Source organism: Oppia nitens, unplaced genomic scaffold (assembly GCF_028296485.1).
Source record: "Oppia nitens isolate AA-2021 unplaced genomic scaffold, nextdenovo-longstitch-racon4-pilon3 scaffold1_pilon_pilon_pilon, whole genome shotgun sequence".
Lineage (NCBI taxonomy): Eukaryota > Metazoa > Arthropoda > Arachnida > Sarcoptiformes > Oppiidae > Oppia > Oppia nitens.
This window is the reverse complement of record NW_026533199.1, coordinates 317,879-342,568: the sequence shown is the minus strand read 5'-3', so window position 1 is coordinate 342,568 and position 24,690 is coordinate 317,879. Positions and strand designations below refer to the sequence as shown.

Genomic DNA, 24,690 nt, shown 5'->3' with positions numbered 1-24,690 from the left:
ATGTTGTTTGACTAAATATTCATCCAATTTATTAACTATATATTGATTAGACATTTAAATATTCAATATATATATATATATATATTATTTTAATTTTTTAATTTAAATTAAATTATTTCTTTTAATAATAGTTTATATACAATAGGAAGTAAAATGAAATTTTTTAATAGCTATTTAGCTATTTTTTAGATAGTTTTCTAACAAACTTTATTTTTTTTATTATGTTTAATAGTATTATTTGTATTTAATGTGATTTTTTAAAATATTTTGTAATAAGATTTAACATTAAATATATATATATATCATTATATCATACTATAATTGTATTGCCATTATATTTGATTAATTATAGCAAAATTACTTTAATTATATACATTATACAGTATAATTGCACATTATATTATACACGATAAATATAATCTGTATAATTAACATTAATAATTTGTTCACTTATTTATCTATTTATAGTAAGTAAATATATTAAGATAGTTAATTATAAATATAATAATAATACAGTAATACTAACAATTAAAAAAAACCATAAATTATAATTATTTTTAAATCTTTATATTATTACAACATTTCTATTGAATTTTTTTTTGTATATCTATGTGATAATATATTTTTTAATTATTATAATTAATACCAATAATAACCTATTTTATTTGTTCCAAAATATAATAGTCAATAATATAATATTAATAATATTAACAAAATAAAGATTTTCGATTGAAAATTAATTTATTATTTTTTATTATTAATTAATAAAAATATACATATAATAGATATTTTAATTACTGTATATTATTATGTTAAAAATTTATACAGTATTCATATGAATGATATAATAGAAATATATTAATGTCGATAAATGTTGTTATTGTAATAAAACAATTAACTAAATAATAAAGTTTTTTTTTATTAATTAAAAATCTATTATAATGATTACAATATACAGTATATACATATATAATGTTGAATAAATTAAAATATGTTTTTAATATGAATTAAAATTATTTCTATAACTAAAGTTAACATTTTGATTTAGATTAAAAGTTTATTAATGTATTAAAATTTCAATTAAATTATTTTTGATATATTGAAAATTTTGAATTACTAATTATATTTAATTAATTAAAAAATAATTATGTCAACTAATATTATTATCAGTTTATTGTGGATTTTATTTATCTATAAAATACTATTTCATACAACAGAGTACTTGAAATACCAGACAAACAGTGAATTATATTTCAATAAATCTTATCGTTTATTGTTATTTAGTTTCTCTTGCTATACAACAACAACAAAAATCTAATTAAAAGTTTTAAAAGTTTAATATTATATATATCTATTGTAAGTTCATATAAATAACTGTATAATTTTACTTAATATTTATTACGGATATATATATAATATTTATTTAACTTTCTATTAAATCTATCAATAGGTTATGATTGATAAAATATATTGATATTTGGATTATTTTTTGAAATGTATTGTTAAATCAAGATTTTTTTTAGATTAATATAAAAAAATTTTTAAAGATATATATTTTATTTAAAAAAAACATTACTTAAAAATGATTTGTTTTGATTATTATTGTTATGTTTATTATAATTTATAAAGTAGTGTTTTACTCTAGGTAAATTAACAAAATATTTTTGTTCTAAGTTAAATAGTATTTATAAAAAACTAAAACTAAATTTTAATTACACAAATAAAATGTAATTTTTTTTATTAACAAAATTAATACACTTTTTTAAAATTATAAAATATAACTAAAATATTATTAATTTATATTTTAATTTAAATTAGATTAAATTTAAAATTATTAAAAATAAATATAAATATATATATACTTATTGATTGATTAGGTTATGATAGTGTGATGACAACTGATGAAAATTTTCAAACTGATTGATGTTTTTTTTTTAAAAAAAATTCCGATTAAAAAACTTGTATCAGCCGTCTATAGCTTAAAAATGTTGACAATATTTTACTATTAAATTATTTTTTTTTTTAAATATAACAACTTTTGTATATCTTTGAATTTACTGAGAATTTATAGTTAATATACTGGTAATAGATTGGAAATTTAGAGGGAATTTATAGTAAATTTAATGGGAATTTTGGCAAAAAAAATTTTCATTTAAAAAATGCACTAAAAATTATTCACCTATACCTATACCCTCAAGTTTTATGGTCGAGATTTTTGCCATTTTACCCTCACCCACCCCCCCATATACCCCCACAAGAAATTTAAAAAAAAACCTTTAGCAACCCTTATATATATATATATATATTTATCAGTAATTATTAAAATTATGCTTATAATAAATTACAGAAAAATCTTTTAAAAAATCATTAGTTTTTTTTATATATAAAAATCTATTAAATTAAACTTCTATGCTTATTATTATATATTATCTAATTAAATTGTTAAAATAAATTAAATTAGGTTTATTTTTTATAAAAAAAATATGTTTTTAAAAAATTAATTAACTAGTCTAGTAAAAACTTTAGCGTCATTATAATTAGAAATAAATTAATAAATAAATGATTTTTTTATTAAATTTTATAAAAATTATATAGAATACTATATTACAATATAAGCAGAAAAATAAAAATCATTTTTTTGATGGTATTAATTATTACATTAAAATTAAAAATAAAAAATGAAAGCAACAATTATTAATTTTTGTTTAACAACTATTATTTTGTTGTCCAACCAATTGATCAGTGGTTAGTATTTTTTTTGTAAAATTTTTTAGAAAAATAATAATAATAATAATAATAACTACAATAGCAATTAAAATTCGCAAATAATTTGCAAAAATTATTATTATTGAAAAAAATTATACATAAATTAATTAATTATTATTTTTTTTAATGAAAAAAAATAGTTAAAAGTGGTGCCGAAGATGTTGACGATAATCCCGATTCCATAATAATAACTTACCCGGGTACTCATCATCGGGAAAAATTTGAAGGCCGACCCGAAACCGAAATAATTTTGACTACTACTGATGATGATCACGAAACCCTAACTGATCCGGATAATTGGTTTCGGGATCACCTTAAATTAGATGGTCGACCCGAACCTCCACACAAGGGACCACATCGGGAAAAATTTGAAGGTCGACCCGTTAATGATATGTAATTTGTTGAGAGAGAGAGAGAGAGACAGAGACAGAGAGATTATGGGTTTAAACAGTAAAAAAAGTTTTTTTTAATACCAATTAGACTGAACTAACTAATGAAACTAATTTAATATTAAAATTATAAAATAAATCTCTTATTAATAAAACCAGATATAAAAACCACAATCCGATATCACATATATATATATAAACAATTAGAATAAAATAATATAGTATTTAATTTTTTTTAAATGTATCTATAAGTTAAAACTATAAAATAATTTTATAAATTAAACTAGTATACAATTATAAATAAAATTATATGAATTACTATAAAATATAGTTTAATTGTGTATATGTGTGTATATGTGTGTATATGTGTGTGTATGTGTGTGTATGTGTGTGTATGTGTGTGTATGTGTGTGTATGTGTTTGTATGTGTGTGTATGTGTGTGTATGTGTGTGTATGTGTGTGTATGTGTGTGTATGTGTGTGTATGTGTGTGTATGTGTGTGTATGTGTGTGTATGTGTGTGTATGTGTGTGTATGTGTGTGTATRTGTGTGTATRTGTGTGTATGTGTGTGTATGTGTGTGTATGTGTGTGTATGTGTGTGTATGTGTGTGTATGTGTGTGTATGTGTGTGTATGTTTATATGATTTCCTTTAACGTTAATTGTATTGCTACAACTTGCAAATCTGGTCACAATATTATTTTATATATATAATAAAATTTGTGAAATAAATATTATTTATATATTATATATACTAGCGTTGGCTGAGACAAAATTTTTGTATTATACATAGTCAAATAAAACAATTTGAAAAATTTGTAATTTGTAAAATATTTATTTCATAAATTTTTTTAACACATACAAATTCATTTGAAAAAAATAACATATGATATAAATCTAATATATTTTTTATTATTGTATTGTTGTTTTGTCACGATATCTCTAATCCTAACCTAAAGCCGGATTAAATGGCGGTTGTGTATGGGGTGGCTGATCCTCAAAACCATTGTAAGCATTGGTTATCTCGTAAGCTGTTGACTCCCATTCAATTTTCATATATCTAAAAGTTGTTGTCTCGGTCACTATATATTTATATATATATATACAAACAGATATATATAGATAGGTATATACAGACAGATATATACAGACAGAGATATATACAGACAGATATATACAGATAGGTATATACAGACAGATATATACAGATAGGTATATACAGACAGATATATACAGATAGGTATATACAGACAGATATATACAGATAGGTATATACAGACAGATATATACAGATAGGTATATACAGACAGATATATACAGACAGAGATATATACAGACAGATATATACAGATAGGTATATACAGACAGATATATACAGACAGAGATATATACAGACAGATATATACAGATAGGTATATACAGACAGATATATACAGATAGGTATATACAGACAGATATATACAGACAGAGATATATACAGACAGAGATATATACAGACAGATATATACAGATAGGTATATACAGACAGATATATACAGATAGGTATATACAGACAGATATATACAGATAGGTATATACAGACAGATATATACAGATAGGTATATACAGACAGATATATACAGACAGAGATATATACAGACAGATATATACAGATAGGTATATATAGACAGAGATATATACAGACAGATATATACAGATAGGTATATACAGACAGATATATACAGACAGAGATATATACAGACAGATATATACAGATAGGTATATACAGACAGATATATACAGATAGGTATATACAGACAGATATATACAGATAGGTATATACAGACAGATATATACAGATAGGTATATACAGACAGATATATACAGATAGGTATATACAGACAGATATATACAGATAGGTATATACAGACAGATATATACAGATAGGTATATACAGACAGATATATACAGACAGAGATATATACAGACAGATATATACAGATAGGTATATACAGACAGATATATACAGATAGGTATATACAGACAGATATATACAGACAGAGATATATACAGACAGAGATATATACAGACAGATATATACAGATAGGTATATACAGACAGATATATACAGATAGGTATATACAGACAGATATATACAGATAGGTATATACAGACAGATATATACAGATAGGTATATACAGACAGATATATACAGACAGAGATATATACAGACAGATATATACAGATAGGTATATATAGACAGAGATATATACAGACAGATATATACAGATAGGTATATACAGACAGATATATACAGACAGAGATATATACAGACAGATATATACAGATAGGTATATACAGACAGATATATACAGATAGGTATATACAGACAGATATATACAGATAGGTATATACAGACAGATATATACAGATAGGTATATACAGACAGATATATACAGATAGGTATATACAGACAGATATATACAGATAGGTATATACAGACAGATATATACAGATAGGTATATACAGACAGATATATACAGACAGAGATATATACAGACAGATATATACAGATAGGTATATATAGACAGAGATATATACAGACAGATATATATACAGACAGATATATACAGACAGATATATATATACAGACAGATATATATACAGACAGATATATATATACAGACAGTTTTATTATCAATATTAGATTTTTTTTAGACTTACCGCCACCATCTTCATCATCACCATCTGATATGGTATCATCACTAGGAGTGGCAAATTCTAGATCAACCTGTGTTTGTAATACATGAATCATCATTAATATAATTAAAACAAACTTTATCATCATCATAATTTTTAAGTTAATCATTAGATCTTTAGATTATTTATAATTTTTTAGAAAAAATAAATAAATAAAATAAATAAACTTTAACTGTATATTCATATAGCCTTATTAAAAAAATGAACGAAATTTTTTTTAAACATATTAATTTAATTAGTTAATAGCAAATACATATGGTCTATTTTTATTTTCACGAACTCCTAAAAATGAGTACATATCTGAATTCTATATGTCCTTTAGTCCTTGCGCTTTTTATTAAATTTTTAAATTTTGACTTATGATTTGGATTAAGCATAAAATATAAGATATATGGGATCAGCATTAAAATTTTGATAACTCTTCGGGACCATAGAAAAAATGGCGGCCAAAGTAATAAAAAAAATTAAATTTTAATCTATAAATTTCAATACCGCATCAAAATAAGGTATACAGTATGTGCATTAAAAATTTTTAAATATGACATTTGATCTTATAAAGTTACTTAATTAAAATTATAATTTAATTTTTTAATTTGGATAAGGAGTTCGTATGGAAATGCTATTTAGCATTCTAAACTGGTTAGATATCTAATTTTATAATTATTATTTGTTTATTATAATTATAATTTTTTTTTTGTTAGATGGTTGCCAAAGTGTTAAGATTTTAATCTTGATTTTTTTTCAAGTGTTATGTCAAGTGTCAAGGTCAGTATAAAAACCTTGACATTATAATTTACAGTATAATAATTTATAATAATATTTTTTTTAAATATATAATAAATTACATTATTAAAATTGATTTTGTTTGGGTATTTAAATAAATTTTTAAATATATAATTTTTAAATATATCTTTATATATCTATTATTATTTTTATTTAACAAACAATTTATAATTAATTTTTTAAAATAATTATTTTTATTGAAATTTAAAAGAAATTTAAGTTAAATTTCTTTATAGTGTAATTTTTATTATTTTACTTTAAATTATCATGAATATGATATTTTTAAATTTTTGGCATATATCATAAATGTAAAATTTAATACAAATACTACAAAACTAAAAGTGTTTAAATTTTCATAAATATTTTGTTCATTTTTTTATAAACATATATATATATAAATTTATATACAGTATATATTCACACATACATACATACATTTTAAAAATATGTAATTACATTTTATAAAAACCAAACTATAAATATATATGTTTTAAATATTATATTTTTATATTTTTAGCATTTAAATTATAAGCAAATTTATATGTAACATTTTACATATTTTTAAATAAAAATTAAAAAGCCCAGTCTTTTTTAAGTTTATTGAAAGTACTCTTATTTTTTTTTGTTAATTTTTATTTGGCATTTCTATTCAGTATTTAACGTATGGTTTTGAAAATATGAAAATTTTAAAATAAAAAATCTTAGTTAAATTTCTGTAATAACAAACAGTAAAAATTAAATTTTTTTTAATATAAATTTATAAAAAAAACACACATGTAAGCTACATTTTTAAAAAATGGATATTAAATATCTTAGTATAAAATTTACAATCAAATAAATGTAATTGTAGAATAGATATTGTTAAAAAAAAATTTTTTTGAATATAATATTAAATATATAAAATAAAATTAGATATTTTAATTAATTATTGTATAATATTTATAGAAAATATTGTATTATTTATTAATTATAAATGTATTTAAAACGAAACAAATATTTATTGCGATTTAATTATGTACTTTAAACTAATATTAATAAGTAAGTAGATATAGTATTATCATAAAGATAAATAAGCTAAAAATTTTATTTATTTTTTTTAATTTAAAAATAATTTTTATAATTTTTTAGCAAATTTTATTTAACAAAAAGTTTATAATTTAATAAAAATTAAATAATAATTTGTTAGTTTTGTTTTGGATTGTCTATCGATTGTATGACTGTCCCATTCATACCACAAACACTATCCCAATGTAACACTCAAGGGATGTGGTATCGGACGGCAGTCACTGATGTCGAGTGGAAAGTGCTTTAAATGGTTATCCAATACAACAACAACAACAACAATGGATATACATTTGGGTCGTAACGCACAACCGGGTGAAGTGCCGTTCATTGTGTTTATTAAAATCGGAAATTAGTATATCTTTTAGATAATTAATTTTTTTTAATTAAAAATTATAATTATATATATATGTAAGACATATGGGAAAAATTAAATCTAAACAATAAATAGTTTTGTTTTATTTAATAAACATTTCTCAATATATCTATTTTGTTTATAATATGTGTTGTCCACTATTGAGACACTGGGTTTAATTAATGTTTTATATTTTTCTCCCTATCAAGGCTTATTTGGTTTAAAAAACTTAACTTTTAAAGTCATAAAACTAATACTTCCCGAGTAGCGAATTATACCAAATTTGATTTCAGAGTACTATAACTATAAACAAATAATAATTAATTGGTACAAACTTTGTACAATCAAACCCTAATAAGTTACAGACCTCCAAACATGTCCCATAAGTTGCATCAATACTTAGTCCTCCAATGGAGTACTAATGCAACAATGAATCTGACCTCTGATTGGTAAGTACCAGAGCCATTGACCTCAACAGTATGTATTATAAAAGCAATTGTTAATGAGATCCCTATACGGGATACAGGATTCACTTTTTTAAGACATCAACTCATTGATGTATTATCCTAAGTTTTATACAATCAAATGTTATACTATTACTATATATTAATCAATGTATTTAATCTAATTGATTATTAAAATTTAATAAATTACAAACATGTTTATCTAATAACTTGTGTATCAATTCATTTATCACCATCAACACCACCATCAATATCACCATCAATATCACCATCAACAGCAACAACTAATAGACTAGTGGTTAAAACCACTCGACTGCATATAAAATACTACAGTATTATATAATAATACTAATAATATAACTGCTAGTCTTATATATATATATATATACAGTACATGAAATCTTTTTGAAAATTTTTAAAAAATTTATTAATAGTTTTTTAATATTATAAAATATAACTAAAATATTATTAATTTTTTATTTTAATTAAATTAAATTAAAATTATTATTATTATTATATATATATATATATATATATATACTTATTGATTGATTAGGTGATAGTGTGGTGACAACTGATGAAAATTTTCAAACTGATTGATGTTTTCAAACAATCCGATTGAAAACTTGCATCAGTTGTCTATAGCTTAAAAATGTTGATAATATTTTAAATAAATAAAAATTTTAAAAAAATTATAACCATTTTGTGTGTATGTGTGTGTGTGTGTGTGTGTGTGTGTGTGTGTGTGTGTGTGTGTGTGTGTGTGTGTGTGTGTGTGTGTGTGTGTGTGTGTGTGTGTGTGTGTGTGTGTGTGTGTGTGTGTGTGTGTGTGTGTGTGTGTGTGTGTGTGTGTGTGTGTGTGTGTGTGTGTGTGTGTGTGTGTGTGTGTGTGTGTGTGTGTGTGTGTGTGTGTGTGTGTGTGTGTGTGTGTGTGTGTGTGTGTGTGTGTGTGTGTGTGTGTGTGTGTGTGTGTGTGTGTGTGTGTGTGTGTGTGTGTGTGTGTGTGTGTGTGTGTGTGTGTGTGTGTGTGTGTGTGTGTGTGTGTGTGTGTGTGTGTGTGTGTGTGTGTGTGTGTGTGTGTGTGTGTGTGTGTGTGTGTGTGTGTGTGTGTGTGTGTGTGTGTGTGTGTGTGTGTGTGTGTGTGTGTGTGTGTGTGTGTGTGTGTGTGTGTGTGTGTGTGTGTGTGTGTGTGTGTGTGTGTGTGTGTGTGTGTAGTAATTGGCTAAATAAGTTCAAAATTTAAACGACATTAAATAAACCAAAACAAAATATTTAAATTAATTTTTATATATAATTATTTATTTTAATATATATATATAATTATTGATTGATATATAGGCGAGTATTGGTGACAACGACTGATGCAAATTTCCAAACCGATTGATGTATATTCAAACAATCCGATTGCAAAAACTTTCATCAGTCGTATCGTTAAATGGTGTTTAAGTGTATATTTTAAATATATTAACATTAAAATAATAATTTAAAAACATAAATACAATTCAATTAACTAGTAATCAGTTAATTAATTAATTCAATTAATCAGTACAAAGTTGTTGTATTAATACTTTTATTATTATAAAATTAGTATAACATTTCACATTAATATATTTAATTTATTTGTTAAAACAACGTTATATTATAAGTTTATTAATTTTAATAATAAAACTATTAGAGTTTTTAATTAATGTTTTTAATCAGTTAGCTGTTTATGTAAATAGTTTATATAAATTTAAAATAACAATTAGCCAGCAAAAAATATCTAAACTAAATTATAGTTTAGTAATAGCATGAAAAGTAATTTATATTTGCTAAAATAATAAAACTATTTTTTTTAAATATAAAACTTATTATAATAGTAAGTAATATAATTAGTTATATATTTTATTTCTTTTAAATTAGTAAAAATTATTAATTTCAATATCATTAAATTAAATAACTTTTAAATAAATATATATTTATAAAAATATAATTAGATTTTAGTAGTGTTTTACTTTACATATATAATAATTGAAATAATATTTACTGAAATTTATTTCCAAAAATAAAAAATGATTTTATGTTATATATAATATTGTATTACTAAAAAATTACAACTTTTTAATTAAATAATTAAAAACTAATTAATAAAAAAAATAAATATATTTTTAGATAATAGAATTTCATTTTCATTAATTACTATAAAAATTAAATTATGTTTTTTAATAATATAAAGTTTTAATATATTTATATTAAATAATATTGAGATTAGATAATATTTATTAAACAATTAGTTAAAAACTGATAATAAATATCATTACAAATATAATTTTTAATATTGATAATAATAATAATGTTAATAAAATATATTGAATACATGTATAAATTTACTACTAATTAGCAAACATTTACTAAATATTTCTTAAATTTTATTGGATTAGCTAATTAGATTTATATATATATATTTAATAATAAATATATTGTATAATTTACTAGTATATGATATTATTTATATCATATAAATATTTATTTATTAGCAATAAATAAATATATTATTTGATCGTTATCAGATTTTAATTAATTAAAATATTAAAAAATATTTTTTCTTTCAATTAAAACAATACAAACACTTATATAATTTGAATTTAATATTTTATTTATAATTTTGTTTGTTATTTAACAACAAAGCAAAAAAATAATTTTTAAAACTTTAAAACGAAAAGTTTTATTTCTAGTGAAATAATAATAAATGTAAAATAAAATAAAAATTCAAAAACCAATAGATGAAAGACAGTGCCGACAATAGTATTATAATAATAATAATAATAATAATATTATTATTATTATTACTACTACTACTACTACTACTATTACTACTGTATTATTGTATATATATTTAGGGCCTCTTTTTATTGAATTATAACAATCGGTTACAACAAAATAAAAAGAAAAAAAAAATTTTTTTGTTAACATTAACTTTGATTTCCGGTTTATTTATTTTTTTTAGACAAAACAAAAATTAATACAAAAAATAACAATTTTTTATATGATATTATTATTATTATATATTTTTTTGTTGAATAAATTTTTTATTTAAAATTAATAAATATATAACCAATTGATTGGAAAAACGAAAAATGAAATTCATTGCCGATGATCGCCGCCGCCAGTCACGGATCGGACGTTTTCTGGACAAATCCCGTTTGATTGTCTACCTGGAGGTCGACTGTTTTGACTATTCGGGTCATTGGCCACGTTTCCGACGGCAACATCCATGTGCCGTATTGTGCGGCAAACGGTAAGTAATTAAAATAAAAAATAAAAAGTTATCTAAAATTGATGGCTAAACGCCTCCAACACCTCCTCCTCCTCACTGAAGATTAGTTTCACTGAATAGCGAAGCGATTGCTTTGGGCGCCACCGAAGGTATGACGAGACATCAGGCCCGCCGATGTCGTGGTCTAATACTGGCCAACAAAACCGATGACTATATCGTTGGGGGAAAAGGGGATGAAATAGTTAATCAGTCGACCAATAAATTTCGGAATACTATTGGCCAGTATTGCAATGATAACAACTATGTGTCCGTAATTGAATGGTCGTCGTCGACGGCCACCAGTCTGTACATGGATTTGACCGAAATGACCAACGATTTTGTCACGAATTACGATAATATCTATTATGCGGACACAATACAGACCGGCCGAGCACTGGTCGAAGGACCCGAACATCGATATCTGTTTGTCGACAATAATCAAGGATTAGTCAGAAATGTCGGCAAAAATCGTATGACCAAAGCCCTAGACTTTGTTAACGGTATGCGTCGGTCAATACTTGCCGAGACTGGCCACGAATGTTCGGCTGGTATAAGCTATAACAAGTTTCTGGCCAAACTGGCCGCCCGATTAAACCGACCAATCGAAACAACTGTTTTGGTCAATACGGGTGGTATCGGTCGGGTGTTTCGCGAGCTAACCGTTGATGATGTTTGCAGTGATAATAATGAGATGATCGGCTGCGGCGACGACGGCAATGGTGGCGGCGGTCAAGAGTTAGCCAAACGTATTAAATCGGAACTCGGAGTCCGTCGATGGTCTGAATTGCTAGAGTTTAGCTCAGAAGAGTTGGCGGCTATTGATGGCCAGTCGTCGTCGACGGCCAACAAATTGTGGCAAATGGCCAGAGGTATCGATGACCGACCGGTTGTCGGCGAAAATTTTCCGACCAATTAATTAATTATAGAAATAATTTTTGATTTTTTTAAAAATTTTAAATTACATTTTAATTACTAGTAATTTTCATTTGATATAAATGTACCGTAAATTTGTTATATAAAACGATTGAATGAAAAATGTTTTTTTAATTTAAAGATTTTTAAAAATTATTAATGAGATTAGTATTGAAAACTAAAATACATTATAAATAAAAATATTTAATATACTGTAAAAAATTAATACTGTAGAAAATAATAAATTATACAATAATATATATATATATTATTAACTAATCAATAAAATTTAAGCAATATTTAGTAAAAGTTTGCGAAATTAGTAATAAATTATATCTCGTTTTAAATTAATTTTATTTAGAAAATATCTTTAAGATTACTTTTTTTAAAAAATAAATAAAAATTGACTAAATTTAAATAATTTTAAATAATTTTATGCTTTAATAGAGACTGAAAAAAATAATATTTTTATTATAATAGTCTAAAATTATAATTATCTTAAAAGTTAATTTTTTGAACAATAATAATATTATTATTATTATTATTACTGCAATAATACTTATAAATACATTTCAATAAAAAATATTTAAAAAATACTCGTGTTATTCATTAATAATTAAATATGTACTTAAAGTTAATTATAACATTTATTGTCATCAATAAAAAATATATAATTATCATATACAGTATAATTTTTTATTACTAATAAAAAAATTATAATTTAATGATATTATTTTGATAAATAAAATTTTAACTTAAATATAAAGTATATACTGTATATAAATATATTCTGTTATATAAATATATATTTATATAATAACAGAATTTTCTATATGTTTATTGTTTGTATAATAGTAATGAATATTTTTATTGTAATTAAAAAAATAAATACAATATTTATATATATATATATATATATATATATATTTCAGTAATAAATAGTAACTAAAATTAAATATGCACTTAAATATATAATATTAGCAATAACAACAACAACAAAATCCAAAATAAAATTATTATTTTATTTATTTAATAAAACTATTATCTATATATATAATTGTTGTCAACATTATAATTACAGTATCATATATGATAAAAACATCATATGATTTAATGATTGTATATCATTTAAATAGAAACTTAAATTATAAACATATAGATAATCATAATAGACAATAATAATAATATTTATTTATTTAAAACAACCTTGCAACAAATAAAGTCAAAATAAATTTTAATTAAATAATTTTAATATTAATTTTTTAGGCTATATTTTTTTTTAAAAATGTCTAATAAATATATTGCTGATTGTTTGGAAAAATTTTTATTTAAACATTTTGTTATCCATCGGTCTATCGATGACTATATGGATGATCGGCCCCGAAATAGACGACTGTTTTTAAATATTTTCATTAAAACAATGGTTTTGATGTTTAGCATACGATTCGCTATTTCGGTAATTGCCGATCGACCCGACATTAGTGGACTGGTAGCCGACGGTAACTATCTGTTAGGTAATTATCGGGTATTGTCGACCGTATGTATTGACTGTTCATTGGTTATATTTATGATGGGTCTGGTCTATCAATATCACGATTGCACCCATCAATGGTATGTCTTAGACTTTTTGTATGTCTATAGAGACAACCGATTGCTATTGAAATTAAACCGAAAACATGATAATAGACTGGAAATGTATTTGAAATTTTTGGTCAATTATTATCTGAATCAGTCGTATTGGACTAATGTTATTGTACTGAATGTATGTTTCGGTTATTCACTGGTTATGGCATATTTGGATGAAACAACTACTGGCCAACAATCGGCTGGTAGTTGTTTCACTATCTTGAGTATAATAGTTGGTTTGATATCAAATTATTATGCTATACAACAATTGGCTGCACTAACTAATACTAATTTAGTTGGATTTTTTATCATAAGTTTTTATCTAAAATATAAGTTTTCGGAAGTTTATAATAGTTTTAAAATAATTAAAACTAATGGCAATAATAATCATAATTATCGTCTATTCAAACGGGCAATCAATGAACATACTATACTAATTAGTATTGTCCGTCAATGTAATCATACATTCAATTATATATTGTTTCTACTATACTATATGTCAGTACCCGGTTTTGAATTGATTTTATATTTCATATGCCATAGAAATACTCAACCGATATCCAGGTATATGTTTGGCATTAGTTTCCTATTGATAGTTAACATACTATTTATGGTTAATCTGATGTCTACTTGGGTGTCGACCTATGCTCACAAACCATACGCTATACTTTATAAAGCAATTGCTATTAATGATAATAACAATAATATTAATAATATAACTAATTCACTAACACTGCAACAGAAATTAAAATTATTGCAATTTATTGAACATTTGACGGCACCTGAGATCGGATTTTATTGTCTGAATATATTTCCAATGAATAACTGGGAGTTTTCAATGTTTGTCATCAACTTTATAGCCAATCATTTATTAATATTAGTTAATTTTGCATAGATTTTTCATATATTTACTATATTAATAGATAATTGTTAAAAAAAAATTTTTAAATGTATTAAAAAATGTAATTTACTAATTAAATTTTATTATTTAAAAAACAGTTTTTACCTTATTTTATTTACTGTTTAATATACAAAAAATAATAGATATATTTTTTTATAAACTAAATCAATAAAAATACAGTCAATACTGTTATCGTTAAATGTTTGCTTATTTATAATTACATATATTGTAATCACATTTTTTTTGTTTATTTAGAAAATTTATTATTTTTTTCATTGCTTTATAAAAAAAAAATATTAAACTATTAATATTATACTATTAATAAAAAAAAATATTAATATTAAAATTAGATTTTTAAAATCTATTAAAATAAAATTAAACTTTTTATATAAAAAAAACATATTTAAAAAAAATAATTAACTAGTGTTGCCAAAACATTTAAACGTCATTTTAATCTAAAAATAAGTCAAAATTAATATATAATTGATTTTTATTAAATAAAAAATTAATTAATTAATAATATAATACTAAGCAGAAAAATCATTTTTTTTTGGTTTTAAATATTAATATTAATTTTTTTTTTTTTAAAATAATAAAATGAAAGCAACAATTTTTAATTTTTATTTAACAACTATTATTATTATTACTATTTTGTTGTCCAACCAATTGATCAGTGGTTAGTATCTGTTAAGATTAAGACAATAATAATAATAACTAAAATTCGCAAATAATTTGTGTTTTTGTTGAAATAAAGCAAATAATTTAAAATAATTTAAATCCATCGGACAATATTTTATAGTATTATTTGTTAACAAATTTATTGTTTGAAAATAAGTTGGAAAACAGTAGCCATACGTTTCAATAAACATTTTTTTGATACATTTAAAAATTTTAACAAATTTCCTATTATTATATAATAAACTATTGAATGCATTAGCGACTGATGATTGAAAACATTGTTGACTATTGGGTGTCGACAACAGTTTAATAGCTTTAGTCGTATAAATAATATTTGTTATACTATTTAATTCAATAGTATTTAAATAATTATTGCCGTAATCGTCAAAACTGTTTAAAATAGACATTTGAATTTTTTTAGACATAGTATTAGAAAAACTATTGTTATATTTGATAACAATATTTCTTAGTGTTTTGTTTTAAAAAATAATAATAAATTTTCAGTAAAATTTCTGAAAAATTGATTCCTAAAATGTATGTTAAAAAAATATTTATATTTAAGATCAGCTGGATCATTTCCAATATTTGCATCGATTTGTCTATTGGGACAATCAATATGTGTGCCATCAGTAAACCAAAATCGACATTCAATAAGATCTCCGTAATAATAATATATTGATTCACGTATTCGACGTTTATTAGTAGTGTTGAAAATTTCGGGTAAAATTTTTTCAATATTATTTAAATAATAATTTTTAGTTTTTCGTAATTTTTTATAATAGATTAACATTGATGTTGAAAATGTTTTCAATAGATTAATATGAATATCAATACCTGGTATTTGTATGTAATGTTTGAATTGTATGATTTGTGTTTGAATAGTATATTGCAAATAAATATTAATAACAGCTAATAAATGCCAAATCATTACAGTTAAACATATTAGATATAATAACCAATTGATTATTAAATTAATAATATGTTTATATTTATGAAAAAATCTAACAATATTATTGTTATTGAAATAATGATAATATAATAATAATATTAAGTTATAATTTAATAGATTTCTCATCGATTCTAACATTGTGTATATACTGTATCCCCAAAACATACCGATAAGTCCTCCCAATTCACACCAATAAGCTATGGCCGACATCGCCGGTGAATTTATTATCGATAATTTAAAATCATTTTTAATCTTTATAAAAAATATTTTTAATTTGAAAATATTGTTTAGATTTTTTGAAATTTCTATTGTATTTTTTTCTATATCATACGTATAGTGATTGCAATCGGGTTTACATTTAGTTAGTAATTCACTATAATTGTAACCAACAATACAATCGCTAATATTATTATTATTATGGCTTAGATTATTATAATGATTAATAAGCGAAAAAATTGATGATTTATTATGAATAGGATATTGAATTCAATAGTAATTATAATTACATTTTCTATACTCTCTATCAGTCATTACATTTAACATGCATTCAGTTCGGGATTTTGGTTGAAGTATTAGTCGTCCATCAGTTGATTGTTTGTCGCCATCACTGATATCATAGTTATAGCAATCAGTCTTATAGGGAAACGGCAGATATTGTTGTAGTCTTGAATATATATTATAAACACTGTGTTTATTATATAGCTTAATATCATCCATACGGTGCTGAAAATGTGTCGGTCTATTCAATGTATTTATTTGTAGTTTTAATGGACTCTTATAATCTAATATTAGTTGGATTACTATACCGGTATTTGTCAAACTAGTATCAAATTCATTATCAATGGTTGAATCATTGCTATTGATATCCTGATGGTGATGGTAGTACATTAGGGTCAGACATGGTCTACCCGTATAGCTATAGCGCATAGTGTCTTCACCAGCAAACAGATTGTAGTGTTTTATGATATATCCAATGATTTTACATTCAAAACTTTGTCGAATATATCGATTTGTATTATTCAACATAATTTTTAGCTCCTGTTCCTCAAAACATATTGTTATCGATGGCATAAAGTTGCCATCAAATTTACCTGATTTATTGAAATACATTGATGTGGTTATAGGGTATCGCAAGTAATCAATTGAATGCATACATAGATATACTGAAAATATTATCAATAGTAAAATGTATGAAATTTTAATTTTCAGTTTCACTTTTATTATTATTATTATTAAGTATAATATTGTTTGTTATTTTGTATTTTAATTAAATATAATTAACTATAATATGAATATATATTATTTTTTTTAATGAGTACTTTACTGATCAAAATTACATTACAATTACTGTTATAATGATATTACTTATAATAAATTATATTTCATATGAATAATACTATACTTTAAATATATATATACTGTATTTAATATTAATGTGTTTTTTATGACACTAACAAATAAAAAGATAATTAATAAATTTTAGTGATGTCTATATTATTTGTACATGTGTTTTAATTGTATATATATATATAAACCCAGTTAATTAATATTTAATATATTTTCTAGAAAAACAATTGTTTGTTAATAATTTATATAAATTATTTTATTATTTTTATAGCATTATAGCAATTAAAAAAAATAATTAGAGATTTTTTTATTTTTTTATAAAAAATATTATTTTATATATATATAAACGTAGATAAATTTAAATAATTAATTAGTACATTATGATAACCCAAAAAAACATCGTTAATAATTTATTAATATTTTTATACTATATGTTTATATCATCTATTTAGATAAAATGTTAACAATTTTTATAATCAATATAAATTGTACCAGTTACAACAACAAAAATAATTACAATCTATTTTAATAATTAATTATAGGTATGAAAAACATAACTAGGAAAATAGTTAATTAGATGTTTTTGTTTTTATATATATCACTATATGATACTGGTACTAATTGTATTTATTTTTTTAATTAAAAATTAATTATTTATTAATAATTTACAATGCTGTATAAAATGTCGTAATTAATTATTAAAATTAACAATTATAAATATATATATATATATATATATATTATTTATTTTATTTTTTAAGTAAATGTCTATTTCCATAGTTTATGTTTTGTTTTTATAAATATCAATATATATATATGACACTGGTAATAATTGTATTTTTTTAATTACAAATTAATTATTTATTATTAATTTACAATGCTGTATAAAATCTATTATTTAATTATTACAGATTAATAATAATAATATTTTTTCAGGTTTAATTTGGTTTAAAAACATACAAAATAATAATTATACAATAATTATTTTTATGTTTTTTTATTTGTTAACAAATTTAACTAAAAATTATATTTTTAATTACAGATACTGTACAATAATATAAAGTTATCTAATTATATATTCACTATTACTACAGTATATACCGTATGTATTGTACTAGTATTGTATAGTTAGTAATAGTGAATATACAGCATTGTAAATTATTAATAAATAATTAATTTGTAATTAAAACAAAAATACAATTAGTACCAGTGTCATATATATATATATATATATATTGATATATAAAAACAAAACATAAACTATTACTAAAAAAATAAAAATAAAATATATATATATATATAATTGTTAATTTTAATAATTAAATAATAAATTTTATATAGCATTTTTAAATTATTAATAAATAATTAATTTGTAATTAAAACAAAAAATACAATTAGTACCAGTGTCATATAGTGATATATAAAAACAAAAACATCTAATTAACTATTTTTCGTAGTTATGTATTTCATACCTATAATTAATTATTAAAATAGATTGTAATTATTTTTTTTTGTTTTGTAACTGGTACAATTTATATTGATTATAAAATTGTTCCCATTTTATCTAAATAGATGATATAAACATATATAGTATAAAAATATTAATAAATTATTAACGATGTTTTTTTTGGGTTATCATAATGTACTAATTAATTATTTAAATTTATTATATTTATCTATGTTTATATATATATATATATATATAATAGTATTTTTTATAACTATTAATACATATTATTGCTAATGGTACCAAAATAATAAAATATTTTATATAAATTATTAACTAACAATTTTTTCTAAAAAAATATATTAATATTAATTAACTTGGTTTATATATATATATATATATATATAAAGTATATATATTAATAATAAATTTATATGTAAAAAATAATGTAGACACCACTAAAATTTATTAATTATTTTTGTTGTTGTTGTTATAAAAAATATATTAATATTAAGTTCAGTATATATTTAAAGTACTGTATATAATAGTATTGTATTTCATATGAAATACATTTATTATAAGTAACATCACTATACACTGTATAGTATACAGTAACTGTAATGTAATTTTGATCAGTAAAGTGCTCATTAAAAAAATAATAATATTCATAATATTCATAATATAGTTAATTATATTTTAATAAAATACAAAATAACTAAAAATATTATACTTATTATTAATAATAATAATAATAATGAAACTGAAAATTAAAATTCTATACATTTTATTATTGATAATATTTTCAGTTTATCTATGTATGCATTCAATTGAATATTTGCGATACCCTATAACCACATCAATGTATTTCAATAAATCAGGTGAATTTGATGCCAACTCTATACCATCGATAACCATATGTTTTGAGGAACAGGAGCTAAAATTATTATTGAATAATCCATATAGTTTTCAATGTAATATCAATGGAAATATCATAAAACAATGCAATCAGTTTACTGGTGAAGACACTATACGCTATAGCTATACGGGTAGACCATGTCTGACCCTAATGTACTACCACCAGGGTATCAATAGCAATATAACCACTGATAATGAATTTGATACTAGTTTGACAAATATAATAATCCAAATAATATTAGATTATAAGAGGCCATTAAAACTACAAATAAATCGATTGAATAGACCGACACATTTTCAGCACCGTATGGATGATATTAAGCTATATAATAAACACAGTGTTTATAATATATATTCAAGACTACAACAATATCTGCCGTTTCCCTATCAGACTGATTGCTATAACTATGATATCAGTGATGGCGACAAACAATCAACTGATGGACGACTAATACTTCAACCAAAATCCCGAACTGAATGCATGTTAAATGTAATGACTGATAGAGAGTATAGAAAATGTAATTATAATTACTATTGGACTCAATATCGCATACATAATAAATCACACATTTTATCGCTTATTAATCATTATAATAATCTAAGCCATAATATTAATATTACTGATTGTATTGTTGGTTACAATTATCGTGAATTACTAACTAAATGTAAACCCGATTGCAATCACTATACGTATGATATAGAAAAAAACACAATAGAAATTTCAAAAAATATAAACAATATCCTTAAATTAAAAATATTTTTTATTAAGATTAAAAAAGATTTTAAATTATCGATAATAAATTCACCAGCGATGACAGCCATAGCTTATTGGTGTGAATTGGGAGGACTTATCGGTATGTTTTGGGGATACAGTATATACACATTGTTAGAATCGATGAGAAATCTATTAAATTATAACTTAATATTATTATATTATTATTATTTCAATAACAATAATATTGTTAGAATTTTTTATAAATATAAACATATTATTGATTTAATAATCAATTGGTTATTATATCTAATATGTTTAACTGTAATGATTTGGCACTTATTAGCTGTTATTAATATTTATTTGCAATATACTATTCAAACACAAACCATACAATTCAAACATTACATACAAATACCAGATATTAGTATTGATATTAAATTATTAAAATCATTTTCAACATCAATGTTAATATATGATAAAAAATTACGAAAAACTAAAAATTATTATTTGAATAATATTGAAAAAATTTTACCGGAAATTTTCAACACTACTAATAAACGCCGTATACGTAAATCAATATATGATTATTACAGAGATCTGATTGAATGTCGTTTTTGGTTTACTGATGGCACACATATTGATTGTCCTAATAGGCAAATCAGTGGAAATATTGAAAATGATCCAGCTGATCTTAAATATGAATATTTTTTCAAAATAAATTTTAAGAATAAATTTTTCACCAATTTTACTGAAAATTTTTTATTATTATTTGAAAACAAAACACTAAAAAATATTGTTATCAAATATAACAACAGTTTTTCTAATACTATGTCTAAAAAAATTCAAATGTCTATTTTAAACAGTTTTGACGATTACGGCAATAATTATTTAAATTCAATTGAATTAAATAGTATAACAAATATTATTTATACGACTAAAGCTATTAAACTGTTGTCGACACCCAATAGTCAACAATGTTTTCAATCATCAGTCGCTAATGCATTCAATAGTTTATTATATAATAATAGGAAATTTGTAAAAATTTCTAAATGTATCAAAAAAATGTTTATTGAAACTTATGGCTACTGTTTTCCAACTTATTTTCAAACAATAAATTTATTAACAAATAATACGATAACCTATTGTCCGATGGATTTAAATTATTTTAAATTATTTGCTTTATTTCAACAAAAATGTAGAAAAATTTATCCGAACCGTTGTTTTATAATATTACCGGATATTAGTTATACAACTCAAGGGTCGGGACTCATGAACTATACTGAGATCAATATAATACCCAAACATACATTAGAGCCACAAATCATTGAACAGTTAGCTATGGATATCTATGGACTACTCTATGAAATCGGCGGTACTATTGGTTTATGGATCGGCATATCTGTTATAACAATCAGTGAAATACCTATTTATATAAAAAATATAATCAATTGGTCGAAACATTTTAACGGCAATTAAAACAATAATTTATTATCATATTTGTTGCACACATAAGTAAATATTTATTACTATAAATAATAGGCTTTTTATTTAATATAATGGTTAATATATTTTATGATATACAGTATATATAAGCATAAATATATATATTGTATATTGATATTTACTGTATTATAAAATAAAAAATAATATTCAATAATTTACAATAATTAAACACAATGTATGTTATTTTATTTATAATGCTAATATTAAAATGCTATTAAAAAGCTGTATTAAAATTTATTTAAATTATAGCTAACGTGTAATTTTAATTTTTTAATAATATACATATATATATATATATATATATATATATATATATATATCAAATTTGATTTGTAATAATATTTACTGGCAAAATAAAAACAATCAATCGAATATAATTTAACATAAAACCTTTAACATAGAAAGCATTATCAGATAAAAAAAAAACTTTGACGGCATAAAATATTATGTTCGCAAATTAATTGTCAGTTGATTTTAATCATATTGTCAAATGACTCGGTATGACAAAATAAACTCAACTTTAGTCATGTAGGGTATCAAATGACTCGGTATGACATAATAAACTCGACTATAGTCATGTAGGGTATCAAATGACTCGGTATGACATAATAAACTCGACTATAGTCATGTAGGGTATCAAATGACTCGGTATGACATAATAAACTCGACTATAGTCATGTAGGGTATCAAATGACTCGGCATGACAAAATAAACTCAACTTTAGTCATGTAGGGTATCAAATGACTCGGTATGACATAATAAACTCGACTATAGTCATGTAGGGTATCAAATGACTCGGCATGACAAAATAAACTCAACTTTAGTAATGTAGGGTATCAAATGACTCGGTATGACATAATAAACTCGACTATAGTCATGTAGGGTATCAAATGACTCGGTATGACATAATAAACTCGACTATAGTCATGTAGGCTATCAAATGACTCGGTATGACAAAATAAACTCGACTATAGACATGTATGGTATCAAATGACTCGTTATAACAAAATAAACCAAACTTTATTAATGATCAAATGATTCAGTATAATAAAATAAACAACTAAAATCATACTTTTGCCGCCATTTTTTTGAAAAAATAAAATAATTTTGATTTATTATATCTTATTTTTGATGCTCTATACAATTCGAAACGTTTTTAAATTTTTTTTTGACTGGCCGCCATTTTCTCTATGTTCTCGAAGAGATATAAAAATTTTAATGCATATTTTTATGCTTGTTTTTTGATGTTTTATTCAAATCTATACTTTAAAAAAAATCTAAAAATTTTCTTTACTTTGACCGCCATTTTGTCTATGTTCCCGAAAAGATAAATTATTTTTGATGCAACTTTTCAATACATTATTAGTAGTCCTCTCTGACCGTAATCTGAAGTCAGATTTACAAAATTCGTAAAAAAAATGCTACACACAGACACACAAAATAGATTTCAGAAAACAAAACTTTTTCAGTTTTTTTTTTGAAAAAACAGTAAATAATATATAATATTTTATTTATTATATTTATTATATTTATAACTTAGTATTAGTGTAATAATTTATTATTATTAAAATACTGTAACAATTTAATAATGTAATATACATGGATAACAAACTAAATATTTTTGTTGTTGTTGTTGGTATTTTTTTAAAAAATTGATCTATCAATTGGAGGTGGGGTGGGGTGGGGGGCAGTTAAGCTTTATTTAAAAACATACCCCCCAACAAAATCATTTCAGTCAATCATTTTTTTTATAGATATTTAAATTCTATTTTTAAATTTATAATTTATAAACTAATGTAATTTTAATAATAATTTAAAAATAAATATCAATAATTTATTTGGGT

General features: G+C 22.1%; 2 protein-coding genes across 2 annotated transcripts; both read left to right on the top strand.

Annotated features, from left to right (window-relative positions):
- Positions 1–2,623: 2,623 nt before the first annotated feature.
- LOC128952475 (uncharacterized) lies at positions 2,624–3,328 on the top strand. The gene is made up of 2 exons (XM_054297877.1): positions 2,624–2,745; positions 2,907–3,328. The coding sequence occupies exons 1-2, from the start codon at positions 2,679–2,681 to the stop codon at positions 3,161–3,163; spliced, it is 324 nt and encodes a 107-aa protein (XP_054153852.1). The 5' UTR covers positions 2,624–2,678; the 3' UTR covers positions 3,164–3,328.
- Positions 3,329–12,163: 8,835 nt separating this feature from the next.
- Positions 12,164–12,769, top strand: LOC128952547 (DNA polymerase eta-like). Its single transcript, XM_054297956.1, has one exon. The coding sequence runs from the start codon at positions 12,164–12,166 to the stop codon at positions 12,767–12,769; it is 606 nt and encodes a 201-aa protein (XP_054153931.1).
- The last annotated feature ends 11,921 nt before the right edge of the window (positions 12,770–24,690 follow it).